Source organism: Nicrophorus vespilloides, unplaced genomic scaffold, assembly GCF_001412225.1.
Source record: "Nicrophorus vespilloides isolate i.1.1-1 unplaced genomic scaffold, Nicve_v1.0, whole genome shotgun sequence".
Lineage (NCBI taxonomy): Eukaryota > Metazoa > Arthropoda > Insecta > Coleoptera > Silphidae > Nicrophorus > Nicrophorus vespilloides.
Window position 1 is genome coordinate 151037 of NW_017098695.1, and position 13798 is coordinate 164834.

A 13798-nucleotide genomic window follows, 5' to 3' on the forward strand; every position below is an offset into this window, starting at 1 on the left:
CGCGCAAAGCCGCCGTTTTAGTTTGTAATTTGTATACAAAGTACTGCTACGCCGCTTCGACTTTGAGAATCTACACCGAGCAGAGCAGCATGACGACGATCCAAACTTCGAACCAACTTCGTTGTAAAGCCCCCACCTCCGATGCCACCCCCAGACTAACAAACTCATAACGTAAACATATAATGCTATAATAATAATAATAGCAACAACCGCTACCCGAACTCGTTAGAATATAATCAATTTATATAATAAACATTACCAATATTGCATAACAGAATCCCATTTTACTATTTATACCCTTAACATTAAATTACTTGTTTAACTAATAAATTGATGAAAGTATAATGAATGCTACAATTTATATCAGAATTCAATTCTTTAAAGTAATACTCATTCTTGATATACTTAAAGTTTAAGATTTGTTTACTAGTAATGAGAAAAATAAAGATTTCATTTCACAAACAACGGATTTTTGAACACGTATTACATTATTTGTATCGCACTTGTTTGTCTCATGGCACACTTGAACCTATAGTTAAACTTCCAAAGCACACAAGCATTTATTATGCTTTAGATTTCATTTGAAAATAAGTGAATTAAAGTTGTTTTAAAATTTGAACTTGATTAATTTAGTTCGTTTATCATGATAATTGCAATTTGTATAACTTGAAAAACAGGAAATCAACATCATTTTCTCACATTTTGTTGTAAATAAATAAATACAAAAATATTTGTTATTGTTTGAAATATTTTTGTTAATAAGTCAATGAGTTTAACAGTAAATTGTCTCCGTCTTTTGATAAACGATATTGGATTGGATTGTTAAAGCAAACGCATCCATCACTCGACACCATTTGGTCTACGCGAAAAGCGAATAATAAACTCGAGATTCGATAATGTAACAACTTTACGTAACTTTCGGGTACCATGGCGATATTAATATATACTGTCCATTTTGTATGTGTGTGTGTGTAAGTGTTGGGCGCACAAATATAAATCATCCCCTTGTAATTAAGACAAATAATACGCTTTCAGCTGTGAGGACGTTGCAATCGAGAAGATTAATTTTCCGGAGGGTTTACTTTGCGTACTCGCTCTCTCATCCCAACACCAAAAACGATCCTGCCAAAATCTTAATGAAATAGCAATCGTGTCTCCTCACCAAGTTCATCATATAATATATATTTTAATCCAAACGATGTTCAAAACGCGATACATTACACGTGTTTTATGAAAATCTTTCATTTGATTAATACAGCCTATATTTCTGGCTATCTATATCAAATAGATTTTTGAAATACACTTAAGAAAATAGATAATTAATTTTTTTTTTTAATGTATTTTGTTTTATGAAGTTATTTTATGAGATAAAATTATGTTAATAACAACTAAATTGGAATTAAAATATATGTTTCAAATAATTATTAATAAGTATTCGTAACAGTAGAGGTTTTACTTGTTTTACCTGCCAAATATATAATAATGTTCAATGATTCCAATCAAAGTAGAACTAGAAAATCCGATTGGTAAAGTTAATTGTTTAGTAGTACTTAAAAAATATACCATATTAAGATTAATTACTTTATTTGAGTATTCAGTATTAGTTTATATGTAATTAACCAGACCATTAACAATTTATTCAAAATGTGCTTAATTTTCCATCATTATTTTGTACCGATATTCAAATGAACGCACATATATTATAATTCATACATAGGATTGGTAAATACGATTGCAGTATTTTCAAAAATATTTGAAATATAGTATATCTAATGTGACAAATTTGTAAAATTAACAGTAAGTAAATAAATGGAAATACTCTTTTTTTTTAATAGCTTTTTTTTTCTTGAAATTGTTTTATGACCCATTTCTCACAACGAATATATTTATAAATAATAAATTTACAATAATGAAACTCAATGATAAATATCGATATTTATATTATTAACCTATCAATAATATAAATAATGGTGCAATGACTGAACGTCTACTTCGTTTCTTTTTTTTTTTTGTTGTTTTATTCATTCATACAATTATATTTCCCTCCCCGATGTTCGTGTTTTCTGAAATAATTCGCAAAGATAAACCCTGTGACTCGATTTTGTTTTACTGTATATAAATAAAACCCTCAGCAGGTCGAAAATCAATCAATGTACATCCAGATTAAAATTAAGTATTTTTAAGTCATTAAAACAAAATAAATAAAATAGTTTACAGTATACATATACATATATATAGTGTAGAGCGAATCCTTGCGAAACGTTTCCATGCCTTATCCTCGCTCCGGGCACCCCCAAATCCTGAGTTTGCGGCAGACGAAGGGGCGGACGCGGAGGTGAATCGCTGTTGGTGACATGGTTTGTGCAGGAAGGAAAACCGTCTTCATCATCATAATCAATTACTGTACACATAATAATCTAAGGGTTGGGCTTTTAAGTGTTTCTTCTCCGTCTCCGATTTACAAACCGGCGAGGATTACGCGAGGGTCTTCGACCGCAGCCTTAATCTTGCGCAAGAACATCACAGCCTCACGACCATCAATCAGCCTGTGATCGTAGGTGAGGGCGACGTACATCATTGGACGAATCACAACCTGCAAAAAGCAAAATTAATAAGATTTGTAATCTTCAAGATGATGAACGATAGTTATCGTGAATGAAAATCGGTCAACAAATTTTACCTGTCCCTTGATGGCTACCGGCCTTTCGAAGATGCCGTGCATACCCAAAATCGATGACTGCGGTGGGTTAATGATGGGTGTACCCAACAGAGAACCGAAGACGCCACCGTTGCTAATGGTAAAGGTACCACCATCCATATCTTCGACGGCCAGTTTACCTAAATTTATAAAATTAGTTTCATCACATCGTGGATTATGGTTAACGGAAAAATAAATTTACCTGCTTTGGCTTTTTCGCCCATGGCGGCGATGGCCAGTTCAATGTTGGCATAGTTCATCGACTCCACGTTCCTGATGACCGGAACAACAAGACCCTTAGGTGTGGCAACAGCGACGGAAATGTCTACGTAGTCCCTGTAGACGATTTCCTGTCCCTCGATGACGGCGTTCACAACGGGCTGATCCTGCAGCGCGTAGGCGGACGCCTTGGCGAATGCAGACATGAAGCCTAACTTCAATCCATATTTCTTCTGGAAGGCATCCAAATTGGCCTTCCTGAATTCCATCATGTAACTGCAAATATAAAAATTAGAATCTGAACACCTTTCAGAAAATTAGTTACTTACCTCATGTCGATTTCGTTGAAGGTGGTCAGCATGGCGTTAACGTTCTGGGCTTGCTTCAAACGTTCGGCGATCTTCAACCTCATCCTGTTCATTTTCACCCGTTGCTCGGTCCTCGTTCCAGTAATCTCCTTGGTTGGATCCGCTGGTGGTACCTGAATCGATATCACTCCAATTTAAATTTTAATTCTTAAGTGTAACAGTGTACTATATACCTTGACCGTTGCGGCTTCAATTGCTTGAGCATGCCTGATGGCAGCCACTGGGATGGTGCTGGTTGGAGCCCTTGGTGGTGGTGGCGGTGGTGGAGCGCCTGCAGATGGGGCAGCCGCCTTTGGTGGTGGTGGTGGAGCTGCAGCTGAAAGTAATCAATAACAATTGGATATTATTAGAAATATCTCTTTGACTGAAGTATATTTAATACATACATGGAGTTGGTTTTGGTGCAGGTGGTGGTGTAGGAGCGGACTCCTGTGCAGGTTTTGGTGAATCCTTCTTCGGCGGTGGAGCATCTCCAGTGATCTTCAACTTGAAAAGTTTCTGACCAGCCTTGACGGTGGCTCCTTCGGCAACGTAAAACTCCTCAATAACACCTCCAGCCGGCGACGGCACCGGAACGGAAGTCTTATCGGTTTCAACCTCAAGGACAACTTCATCTACTGAAACGACATCTCCAACTTTCTTCTCTAGCCTAAGTATAAACAATAACAATTTATGAAATTTAAATTTATAAATATACTAAATACATTAATTAGTATTGTTTATCGTTGTAATATAATTGCTGTTACATCTTCTGATAATCATTGTGAATGTATCAACAAGGCCCAATCTTACTACATTTCAAGCAGATTGCTGTAATCTGTGTTTATTTCAGTGAATACATAATATTGAAAAACTTTCGTATCATGAACTTTTACACAATGCGAAATTCTATTTATACGATTCTATGAAATAAACACATTATGCAATTTTTCTCGGCCGATCATATTATCAGTAGAAAAATTCCGAAATCATTGAGGACAGTATCAAAGTCATTGATAAGATTATAATGCGCCATTTCCATAAAAAAAATATCTTTACCTAACATCTCCTTCAGAGATCGAGTCTGGGAAAGGTGGAACGACGATGTCCTGTGATTGAAGCAGAGCAGCGCTGGACCTGAAATACCTGAGCTCTTGCGCGTAAAGCGCATTCTTAGGCCTAACAAATAAATAATGAAATATTACATAATTAATATAATTTGAGATAATTAACGCTTATTGTTCATTACCTTGGTAAAACAGTGTTATTGGCCCTTAAACAGGCTTTATACAATACTCTGGCAGCTTGATGATATGACCTTTGGTTGCCCTAAAAAATGAAAGTAAAATTATTGTTAATTCAATTATTATTAGTTTGCATATAAGAAATGAATAAAATATTGTCAACATTGACATCATTTATATGGTACTTTCACCAATGATGCAATTGTTGATATATAGAACTATTACATTGGAAAAGTTACTTTCAAATATTGTAATGGAGAAACAATTTTAAAATTTTACTTCTTATTTTATGTAAGCAATCCTTAAATATTGCATAACTTAATTAGACTATTTGAGGTTAGTGGGAGTAAGCTATTTACTTAATTATCATTATGAATTAAGTCATTTTGGAATGGGATCGAAACATTCGTTTCTACCTTGAAACAAATGATAAATCATTCCGAAACAATTGAATTCGTAATGGGTGGAATTACATAACGGACTGGCGCAATTTCGCGCGGTATTGGATAGAACCGTCGTGCGATCGAAGCAGAGCCTGGCCACCGTTACATAATTTTGGATCTATTTAAAGAAAATAAGGGAATGGTTTAGATTTGGGACGTGGATCTTGTTCATGGGGACACGGAAGTTCGATTCCAATTAGAACTCACCTCAACCAGATTCCTTTCCAGACAGTTCGTCAGCGCCCTAAGGACGGGTTGTTGGCCCGACCTTCTGGCAGCAAAAGCTATAATCCCTGCCATTCCCTTTCACGTTCGAAACCCCCACACGCACCAAAGACCACAAGAATTACCAGATAAAAAGGAAAATTATGCGAACGGATTTCGTTCTGACCGTGTCATGCGCTGCCTGCCAGAAATTTGCGGATGACGTTCAATGCTGCCAATATAGACCCAGCATATATTACATATTTGAACAAAAACGAAGTTCCCTACATTCAAATCGATAACTTTATCATGGTCTTAAAATCTGTAAATTGATAATAACTTTCATATGCGGTTCTGCTATCATTCATTTTAAAACAAAATGCGAAACATTAATAGCTTTTCAATTTCATAGATCTAGAAATTATGCAACCCACTAAGCACAAAAATCAAAATAATACTTTTTGTGGGATACAATTTAATACATTATAACAATTATTTATGGATATTATAATATTATCCTCTAAGTAATAAATAAAACAGAAATCAATCTACTGATTATATAACAGTATATAAACTAATCACAAAAACATAACCTAACTTATTGTGGCAGTTATAATGGCTGGGAATTATAAAAGAATTTTGCAGGTCTTAGAACGTTGGCCTTTGGATCATAATAAAGCTGGAAGGTACACTCACTGAAAATATTTCATTAATAATTTATTTAATATATTGTTTCATTTCAGGGATTTGGGCCAGCATCTCAGGGATTCCATCCAGAAAGCACACCAGGCAGGCAAGCTCAAAGAGAATCCCCAATACTGGGACAGACAATATTTTTCCCTCCAAAAGATTGTAAACAACGACCACAAAAATAAGTATCCTAGATTGCTAAATTCATCTGCAACAGGTCTAACAGCAGAGCAGTGTAATTTAGCTTTATCGAACGAATTTCTAGAGCTCCTAGAATTTGAAGATCAACCTATCTATAAGAGGATTTTCAATAGGAAAAAATGAATTTAGTTAGAGCATTTTCCACCAAGCCCCACATACCAGTCATGTTGGATGAGGTATGCCAATTTTTGAAGCCAAAAGACTCCAAACTTATCTTGGATATGACATTTGGGGCTGGTGGTCATAGCAGGCAATTACTGCAAACATCAAATGTTAGATTATTAGCTTTAGATAGGGATCCAGTTGCTCACAATTACGCCAAAGAATTAGCGAGTGAATTTCCAGATCGTGTTACTCCGTTATTGGGAAGATTTTCAGAATTGCCAAAATTATTGAAGAACGAAGGCATTGGGCAAAATTCTCTAGATGGTATTCTCTTTGATTTTGGTTGTTCTTCGATGCAATTTGATGTCGGCGAAAGAGGTTTTGCGATTTCCAAGAATGGACCTTTGGATATGAGGATGGATGGAGACAGATTTCCAGATATGCCAAAAGCTTCGGACGTTTTGGCTACAGCGACTGAGGAAGATATATATAAGATTATTAAATACTACGGGGAGGAGAAGCAGGCGAGGAAGATTGCAAGAGCTATAGTTGAAGCTAGGTATTTGTTTAAGAAGTTGAATACCACTGAGGAATTAGCTGATCTCGTGGACTCAGTCTATGGAGATGACTGCGTGCAATTGGATAAACTAATGAGGCATTCTCACCACGCAACCAAAACGTTTCAGGCTTTAAGAATATTCGTTAATAACGAATTGAACGAAATCAATTATGGTATAATTTTGGCACAGAAATATCTCAAGATAGGTGGTCGTCTCGTTGCAATAACTTTTCACTCTCTAGAAGATACTATAGTGAAGAGACATATGCTTGGTAATGTTATTGCAAATACAGTGAATCCTCTGCCGTTGAAATATAGCAGTTACACATTGAACATTGAAAAAACTATTGTCCAAGAGGCAATGGAATCTAATTGGAAGGCGCTCCACAAACATGTTTTAGTTCCTAAGTTTGACGAGGTCGAAGAGAATCCTAGAAGTAGATCGGCGAAATTGAGAGCAGCTGTTAGAATTAAATAAACAATACTAGTAATTATATTGTTTTTTTTATTATTTTGCCCATATATACAAACTTTAATAATAACCATATTTAGCATGAATAAAAGTGATACCAGGAATAAAAAGGGGGTTTCTTTTGTATAATTAAACAGTCAATTTAAATAATCAATAAAGGAAATATTGAATTTAGAATAGTCCTTCTATTTCTTCCGTTTCTATGTTAAGATCGATGTCGTAAATGGCTGGCCTTGTCGGTAAACCGGGCATTTTTGAAATCTAAAATTTTCCGATAAAATATTTGTATTTTTTCTTGTAAGTGGTCTTACTTGGCCAACAATAGGAACTATGAATCCGGCTCCTGAAGAGATCGACACATCGTTGATCTTCAAATTGAAACCAGTGGGTGCACCTTTGATGTTAGGATCTCCGGTCAAAGAAAGTGGCGTCTTGGCCATGCAAATTGGCAAATTACCGAAACCCTAAAAATATGCACAAAAATTAGAAACTATTGTATTATTAGTATTTATTATTACTTGTTTGGTATATTCGTTGATTTTTTCTTGTACTGCAGGATCGTATTCGACGGTAGATGCTCCGTACATCTCTTGAGCGATTTTCAAGATTTTTTGTTCAATGGTCAAATCCAGATTATATAACAATTTGAAGTTATTTTCTTGTTCGCACGCCTTGATCACAGCATCTGCCAAGTCGAGGGCACCAGGTCCTCCATCGGCCCAATGGGTACAACATACAGCATCGAAAGCGCCGTTTGCTAGAGAAGCCTCCTTGATCATGTTGATCTCAGCTTCTGTGTCTGTAGCGAAGGTGTTTATAGCTACAACAACTGGCATACCGAATATACGACCGTTTTCAATGTGTTTGATAAGGTTTGGAAGGCCGTTCTTCACGAGCTCAAGGTTTTCTTTGACGTACTCTACTGTTAGAGGTGTTCCTGGAGAGACTGGTGGGCCACCGCCGTGCATTTTAAGAGCTCTTATCGTTGTAACTAATACAACGCAATTTGGACGATTTCCTGATGCTCTGCACTTAATATCGAAGAATTTCTCCATTCCAATATCAGAGCCGAAGCCGGCTTCCGTTATAACGAAACCATTTTCTCCAGTCAATTTTAAAGCTACTTTGTCAGCAAGAATCGATGAGCAACCGTGCGCGATATTAGCGAAGGGTCCGGCATGTACAAGAACCGGAGTGCCTTCGAGTGTTTGCATCAACGTAGGCTGGACAGAATCCTTGAGCAAGACCATCAATGCTCCAGTTACACCCAAGTCATCAGTAGTCACCGGGTTTCCTAACTTATCGAAAGCCACGACCATTTTGCTGAGTCTATCCTTGAAATCAGCTAAATCTGTGGCCAGAGCTAGTACAGCCATGATCTCAGAAGCTACGGAAATTGTAAAGCACGTCTCCCGAGTCAAACCTTTCTCTGTAGGCGATTGTCCAATTGTTATCTTCCTCAAATACCTATCGTTCAAATCCATCACCCTAGTCCATACGACGTTGGTAGGATCAATGTTCAATCTAGCAAACTTCGTGCATTCTTCTGGCGTTAAAGAATCTGGATCCGTTTTATGAATACCTAAACGCTCTAAACGTCTTAACTGGATCTTCGAGAATTTCTTGATACCTTTCACAGCCGGCACCAAACGCTTGAACAGCGCATCATCGCTTTGAGTAGCTTCGTGGAAGATTCTAGTATCCAATTGAGCTGCTACCAAGTTATTGGCTGCAGTCACTGCATGGATATCGCCGGTCAAGTGCAAATTAAACTCGTCCATTGGAATGACTTGAGAATAACCACCACCCGCTGCACCACCCTTAATCCCGAACGTAGGCCCTTGAGATGGTTGTCTCAAACAAGCAAAAGTATTCCTGTTCTTGTGCGCGCACAACGCTTGAACCAGTCCAATTGTCGTTGTGCTTTTTCCTTCTCCCAATGGTGTAGGTGTAATTCTAAAATTATCAAAACAATACAAATTACTTTACTGAAACAATATAGGAATAAATGAAATCACAAACCCAGCAACTACAACATATTTGCCATCTTTTTGGTGTTGAAGCCGTTTCAGAACGGACAACGAAATTTTTGCCTTCTTGCTACCGTATTGCGAAACTTCGCTCTTGGACAAACCAATCTCTTGGGCTAACTGGCTGATATCTTTAGGTTCCTGGGCTCGAGCAATGGTGATATCGCTAGTAATATTAGAAATTTTATTTGATTTGATTAAATTAGAAATAATATGAATTTACTTTGGAACGGGTCTTTCCAACTTCAATGGCAAAGGTCGGATGGTCCATGCAGTCTCCAAGAGCTGCTTTGCGGCCCTTTCGGCTCCTAGGACCGTGTTCTTCATCAGCATAGCAACAGTCATTGGTCCAACGCCACCGGGCACTGGAGTTATGTAAGATGCCTTTTTGCTAGCTTCGGCGAAATCCACATCTCCAACCAACCTTTGTCCAGACTTTTTCGTTGAATCTGGAAATTATAAATCCCAAAAATAACATTTTGTTATCAAAAATATTGTAATACATTACATTTGTATAACTAATTCATGCACGTGTTTCTTAAATGTTTAACAAAATTTAACTGAAACTCAGACATTAAAAAAAGAACTACATATATTTTTATTTATTATTTGCGTTGATATTTTACCTATAAAAACTACTTATAAATTTGAAACTTATTTGAAACAAATTATATTTAGATTGAAATTCTTTGGCGATTTAAATGTTTATCCATACAAATATTGGCACAATGACTGATTTGTGTTGATGTTATTGAATTCATTATATGTTGTTTAAAAAAGTCAATCTTCTACGTCTAACGTGCATAATCACAATTTGGTACTAAGTTTAAACTAAATTAAAATACAAATGTTTAAATCATATAGTATCCCATAATATATATATTTATTTATAATAATGACCTTCGTGGAGGACACATCTGCACTGTGAACAGATCCACAGCAATTGCGAATTGTTTTTCAGTAGATCCAGTTCTATAACGCTCAGATTTGAGCACTTTGCGTGAACCTGTCGTAAACACGATCCATAACAATTAACTATGGTTTCCTGATCCACTTCTAATTCGCAGACCATGCACAGTCCCGACGCCATTTTAACTGGTACAAGATAATGAAGACGTGTAACGTCGATCTGATGATAATAATCAACTTACAGTACACACACACACCTCGAATGAACCAAAATTTTCACTTTCAAATTGTCGTTGAGTAAGATTAGGTTATTAATGAAACATGATTTACATATCTTGTTTTTAAGTAACTTGAATCTGTTTTTTTATTATTTGTAATTGTTTTGAAATTCTATTATTAATTTAAAACAATGTTCTCATTTTACGGAAGATATCAGTTTTAAATAGTTATAAATAATGAATATACTTGATAATTAAAGATGTTTTGTGTAATTGAATCCATGAATAAAAAATATTTATATAAATATTTAAAATTGCACAATAATATTTTCTACTTAACTTGAAACATAAAAAGTATTAGAATAGAAAATCTGTGGTCGTATTGAATTAATTTATCTGGAAAACCTAAACAATATAATAGAAAAAGAATTACCTGGAATAGCATTAATGCCGCAGTCGATTACGACCGCACCAGGCTTGATCCAGTCGCCTTTAACTAGCTCGGGCTTTCCAATAGCAACGACCAGCAGATCTGCTTTGCGACACTGCAACAAGAATCAATTAAAGCTAATTTGATCTCCCTAAAAAACTACGTCCTTTTCTACTTGGATGTACTCTCGCTCTCCCGTTTAATTTGAAGAATCTTATCAATTTCGACCTCTATCTGAAGGACCTTGACAATTGTTTCAACATCTGTCGAACTTATCGGTCGCAGAAAAAAAAAGTTCGAATAAACACATCGCTATCATCCTAATAATAAATGCTATGTTTACACGGCAGATTTCACGCCGCGTTCGCTCTTCCATAACATTTACCTGTAATTAATTATATTTGCTAAATACCTGTTCGGCGATATTTTTGGTGCGCGAATGGCAGACGGTGACGGTGGCATTGTGCCATTTCAGCAGTTCCGATACCGGAGTGCCCACGATCTTGCTTCTACCCAAAACGACTGCTTCTGCTCCGGACAATTGAATTCCTGACCTTTTAGCCAGCTCGATGCATCCATTCGGTGTGCACGGAAGGAACCCGCTGAAATCTCCTACAGCCACCTTTCCTTCATTAATCGTATTCAACCTATGCAGAGTAACAAATATACAATGTATATACTGATATTTAACAATATCCTGCTAACCCATCGACGTCTTTTCCGGGTGTCACGGAGTCGGTGATGAGATGAGAATCGATCTTGTTCACGGAGTCCAACGGCATCTGCACGATGATCCCGTGGATGCTTGGATCCTCGTTCAGTTTGCGCAATTTATTAAGGAGCTTTAACATAGAAAGTTAAATTGCTTGCAGTGTGTATATTCTGATTGTAATTTACTTCGCCTTCGGTAGTGGTGTTGGGCAATTGTAGATGTTGAGCTTCGATTCCAATCTCCTTGGCGGCTTTGATTTTCATCCTGATGTAAACATTTGAATCCTCACGACCGCCAACTTGTACTATAGCTAAACCAGGAGAGAATCCAGGAAGCATCTTCTTGAGAGAGCACACTTCCTTTGCCAATTGCTCTCGCATTTCTCTAAAATTTCATACAATATCATTATCAACCCTTTTTTAAACTATTTACTAATAATTGCAGATAATAGAAATCAATTACAATCATTACAAATATATTATTCATAATATATAGTTTGGTAATAATAATTAGATAGTATCGTTTAGTTCATTAAATGCATTTACGATGTTTATGCCACAAATTACAATAGATAAACTTTGCATAACAGTATTAACCCAAAGTTTATAAATATTTTCATCGTTGAACAACATTAAATAGATATCAGTTTAAATGATTATAAGAAACATTAAACATAATTGTAATAAATATTTAAAAAAAAGTGTCAAAGGAAGGATAACTGTTATATTTACTTCTTGATTGCTTAAGTCATTATAATAATTTTAAAATATCATTAATTTTTAATTAATTAATTATAATATAAAAATATTGGGTTTTTGAATTATTATTATTATAATGAAAGTAAAATAAATTCGAACTTACTTGGCGATGTCGGTGCCGGAAAGAACTTTTGCCGTCATCCTAGTGATTGTTTTAAGTCCTGAAAATAATGCGGAAAATATGCTGAAAAACCACTGTTGTTCTCTAGCCAAACGTACAATGCGAAATGTCCAAAAAACTGCGGAAATTTGTTGTTTTTACCATCAGCCGTAATCCAATGGATATTAATCTACACGGTTCAGGTCAAAAAAGATTATCGCTTCTGTGATTTCACATTTGAAATTACACAAATCTTGCATATTCGACTAACAAGAAAATTCGCAAGAATGATTTTTCTACGTTTTTCACAGAATAATAAATATTTAAATAGAAACTATATGTATATAGGTAGATAAATCTAAAACCGTTAATTGATAAAATCCACGTGGAGTCCCATGAATGTTTTTGAAAAAGTCTTACAATATTATAATTGGATATGTAATAAATGCAATGAAATAATAAAAATTTACAGTTTAATTTTAGTTTTCTTATTAATATTGTTTTTTAATTAAACTAGGAACTAGTCTAAAGGTGGTTTTTATTCAAATTTGGCGCTTGCTATCCCTACTATACATTATGAGCGCTCTATCTTGCTCACACGTTCCTTGTTGGTAGAGCGCAAGTCAGTGTCCATCTTCGATTCTCTAATCATATTACATCAGGGTAAGTCAAAATTTGCAAATTTTAAAAGAAAATTTAAATCGTACGAATTCTCTAATAAGTTGCTCCCAACTTTTCTCTTAAGTAACGACTATTCTTAAGTAGATCAGTAAGTGAAAATTGATAAATAAATAAGCTATCAAATCCTAACCAAACAAGAGTGATTACATAAACCTATCTCCAATTCACATTTAACAATTTCCAATAGGATTACGTGTTGGAAATTTGTCTATGGCTCATTGTATGGCCCACTATCTAAAATACTCAAACTTTGAAGTGTTCAATTGTCTCACCAGCTGCAGATCTTTCAGTGACAAGATCAATCCTCTTGTAGAACAGAATCATTTTTGTTCAAGTGTTAATTACATGGAATTTTTCGAAGACTGAATCTATGACATAACTATTTCTGTGACAGGCAATTGTCTGAAATATGCATTTATATATATTTTTTTAGGGATCAATTCCAATTTGTATCTATTACAATGGCAGACAAAGCAGAAGCTGTGGCCAGGCCTATGAAGTTTCCCTACACCTTCTCAGCCAAGCTCGTCCAATTCCCATGGAAACACTACTTCACCAACCAGTGGATCTGGAAGTACTATGCCATTGCTGTTGTAGTCAGCATTCCAATCTTCAAGAAGATCAGCAACTTGGCTAACTCTCCTGAGAATGTTGCCCAGTGGGCTGAGAAGCGTAGGAAGGAGGCAGCTGAACACCACTGAGAAATTCAACCTTAATGGGAAACTAAAACTAGAGATGTTTAAAATATAATAATGATATAATAAACTAGACTTTTTAT

The 13798-nt window shown here is 35.7% G+C and overlaps 4 protein-coding genes across 6 annotated transcripts; 2 read left to right on the forward strand and 2 right to left on the reverse strand.

Moving 5' to 3' along the window:
* Nucleotides 1–1991: 1991 nt before the first annotated feature.
* Nucleotides 1992–5381, reverse strand: LOC108563032 (dihydrolipoyllysine-residue succinyltransferase component of 2-oxoglutarate dehydrogenase complex, mitochondrial). The gene is made up of 9 exons (XM_017921577.1): nt 5159–5381; nt 4514–4593; nt 4324–4443; nt 3672–3934; nt 3459–3601; nt 3247–3398; nt 2901–3193; nt 2681–2838; nt 1992–2593 (listed from the first exon to the last, which is right to left on the reverse strand). The coding sequence occupies exons 1-9, from the start codon at nt 5249–5251 to the stop codon at nt 2459–2461; spliced, it is 1437 nt and encodes a 478-aa protein (XP_017777066.1). The 5' UTR covers nt 5252–5381; the 3' UTR covers nt 1992–2458.
* Nucleotides 5382–5684: 303 nt separating this feature from the next.
* LOC108563028 (probable methyltransferase-like protein 15 homolog) lies at nt 5685–7204 on the forward strand. Its single transcript, XM_017921571.1, has 2 exons — nt 5685–5841; nt 5899–7204. The coding sequence occupies exon 2, from the start codon at nt 6166–6168 to the stop codon at nt 7186–7188; it is 1023 nt and encodes a 340-aa protein (XP_017777060.1). The 5' UTR covers nt 5685–5841; nt 5899–6165; the 3' UTR covers nt 7189–7204.
* Nucleotides 7199–12483, reverse strand: LOC108563026 (C-1-tetrahydrofolate synthase, cytoplasmic). 2 transcript variants are annotated; one of them, XM_017921569.1, is made up of 10 exons: nt 12343–12483; nt 11667–11865; nt 11475–11611; nt 11182–11416; nt 10773–10884; nt 9436–9661; nt 9205–9378; nt 7701–9138; nt 7494–7646; nt 7199–7443 (listed from the first exon to the last, which is right to left on the reverse strand). In XM_017921569.1, the coding sequence occupies exons 1-10, from the start codon at nt 12378–12380 to the stop codon at nt 7354–7356; spliced, it is 2802 nt and encodes a 933-aa protein (XP_017777058.1). In that variant the 5' UTR covers nt 12381–12483; the 3' UTR covers nt 7199–7353. The 2 variants fall into 2 exon arrangements, with proteins under 2 accessions (XP_017777058.1, XP_017777059.1); XM_017921570.1 differs by lacking the exons at nt 10773–10884; nt 11182–11416; nt 11475–11611; nt 11667–11865; nt 12343–12483 and adding an exon at nt 10113–10323.
* Nucleotides 12484–12930: 447 nt separating this feature from the next.
* LOC108563030 lies at nt 12931–13785 on the forward strand. 2 transcript variants are annotated; one of them, XM_017921574.1, is made up of 2 exons: nt 12931–13002; nt 13454–13785. In XM_017921574.1, the coding sequence occupies exon 2, from the start codon at nt 13482–13484 to the stop codon at nt 13719–13721; it is 240 nt and encodes a 79-aa protein (XP_017777063.1). In that variant the 5' UTR covers nt 12931–13002; nt 13454–13481; the 3' UTR covers nt 13722–13785. The 2 variants fall into 2 exon arrangements, with proteins under 2 accessions (XP_017777063.1, XP_017777064.1); XM_017921575.1 differs by lacking the exon at nt 12931–13002 and adding an exon at nt 13019–13108.
* Nucleotides 13786–13798: the final 13 nt, after the last annotated feature.

Excerpts from the sequence above, each read along its gene's own strand:
- LOC108563032 (XM_017921577.1), bottom strand. The coding sequence starts at position 5,251 with ATGGCAGGGATTATAGCTTTTGCTGCCAGAAGGTCGGGCCAACAACCC. Across the intron at positions 3,935-4,323 it reads ATCTCTGAAGGAGATGTTAG|GCTAGAGAAGAAAGTTGGAG; the intron begins GTAAAGATATTT and ends GTTTATACTTAG. Across the intron at positions 2,594-2,680 it reads CGGTAGCCATCAAGGGACAG|GTTGTGATTCGTCCAATGAT; the intron begins GTAAAATTTGTT and ends TGCTTTTTGCAG.
- LOC108563030 (XM_017921574.1), top strand. The coding sequence starts at position 13,482 with ATGGCAGACAAAGCAGAAGCTGTGGCCAGGCCTATGAAGTTTCCCTAC.
- LOC108563028 (XM_017921571.1), top strand. The coding sequence starts at position 6,166 with ATGAATTTAGTTAGAGCATTTTCCACCAAGCCCCACATACCAGTCATG.
- LOC108563026 (XM_017921569.1), bottom strand. The coding sequence starts at position 12,380 with ATGACGGCAAAAGTTCTTTCCGGCACCGACATCGCCAA. Across the intron at positions 11,417-11,474 it reads CCCGGAAAAGACGTCGATGG|GTTGAATACGATTAATGAAG; the intron begins GTTAGCAGGATA and ends TACTCTGCATAG. Across the intron at positions 7,647-7,700 it reads TCAACGAATATACCAAACAA|GGTTTCGGTAATTTGCCAAT; the intron begins GTAATAATAAAT and ends GCATATTTTTAG.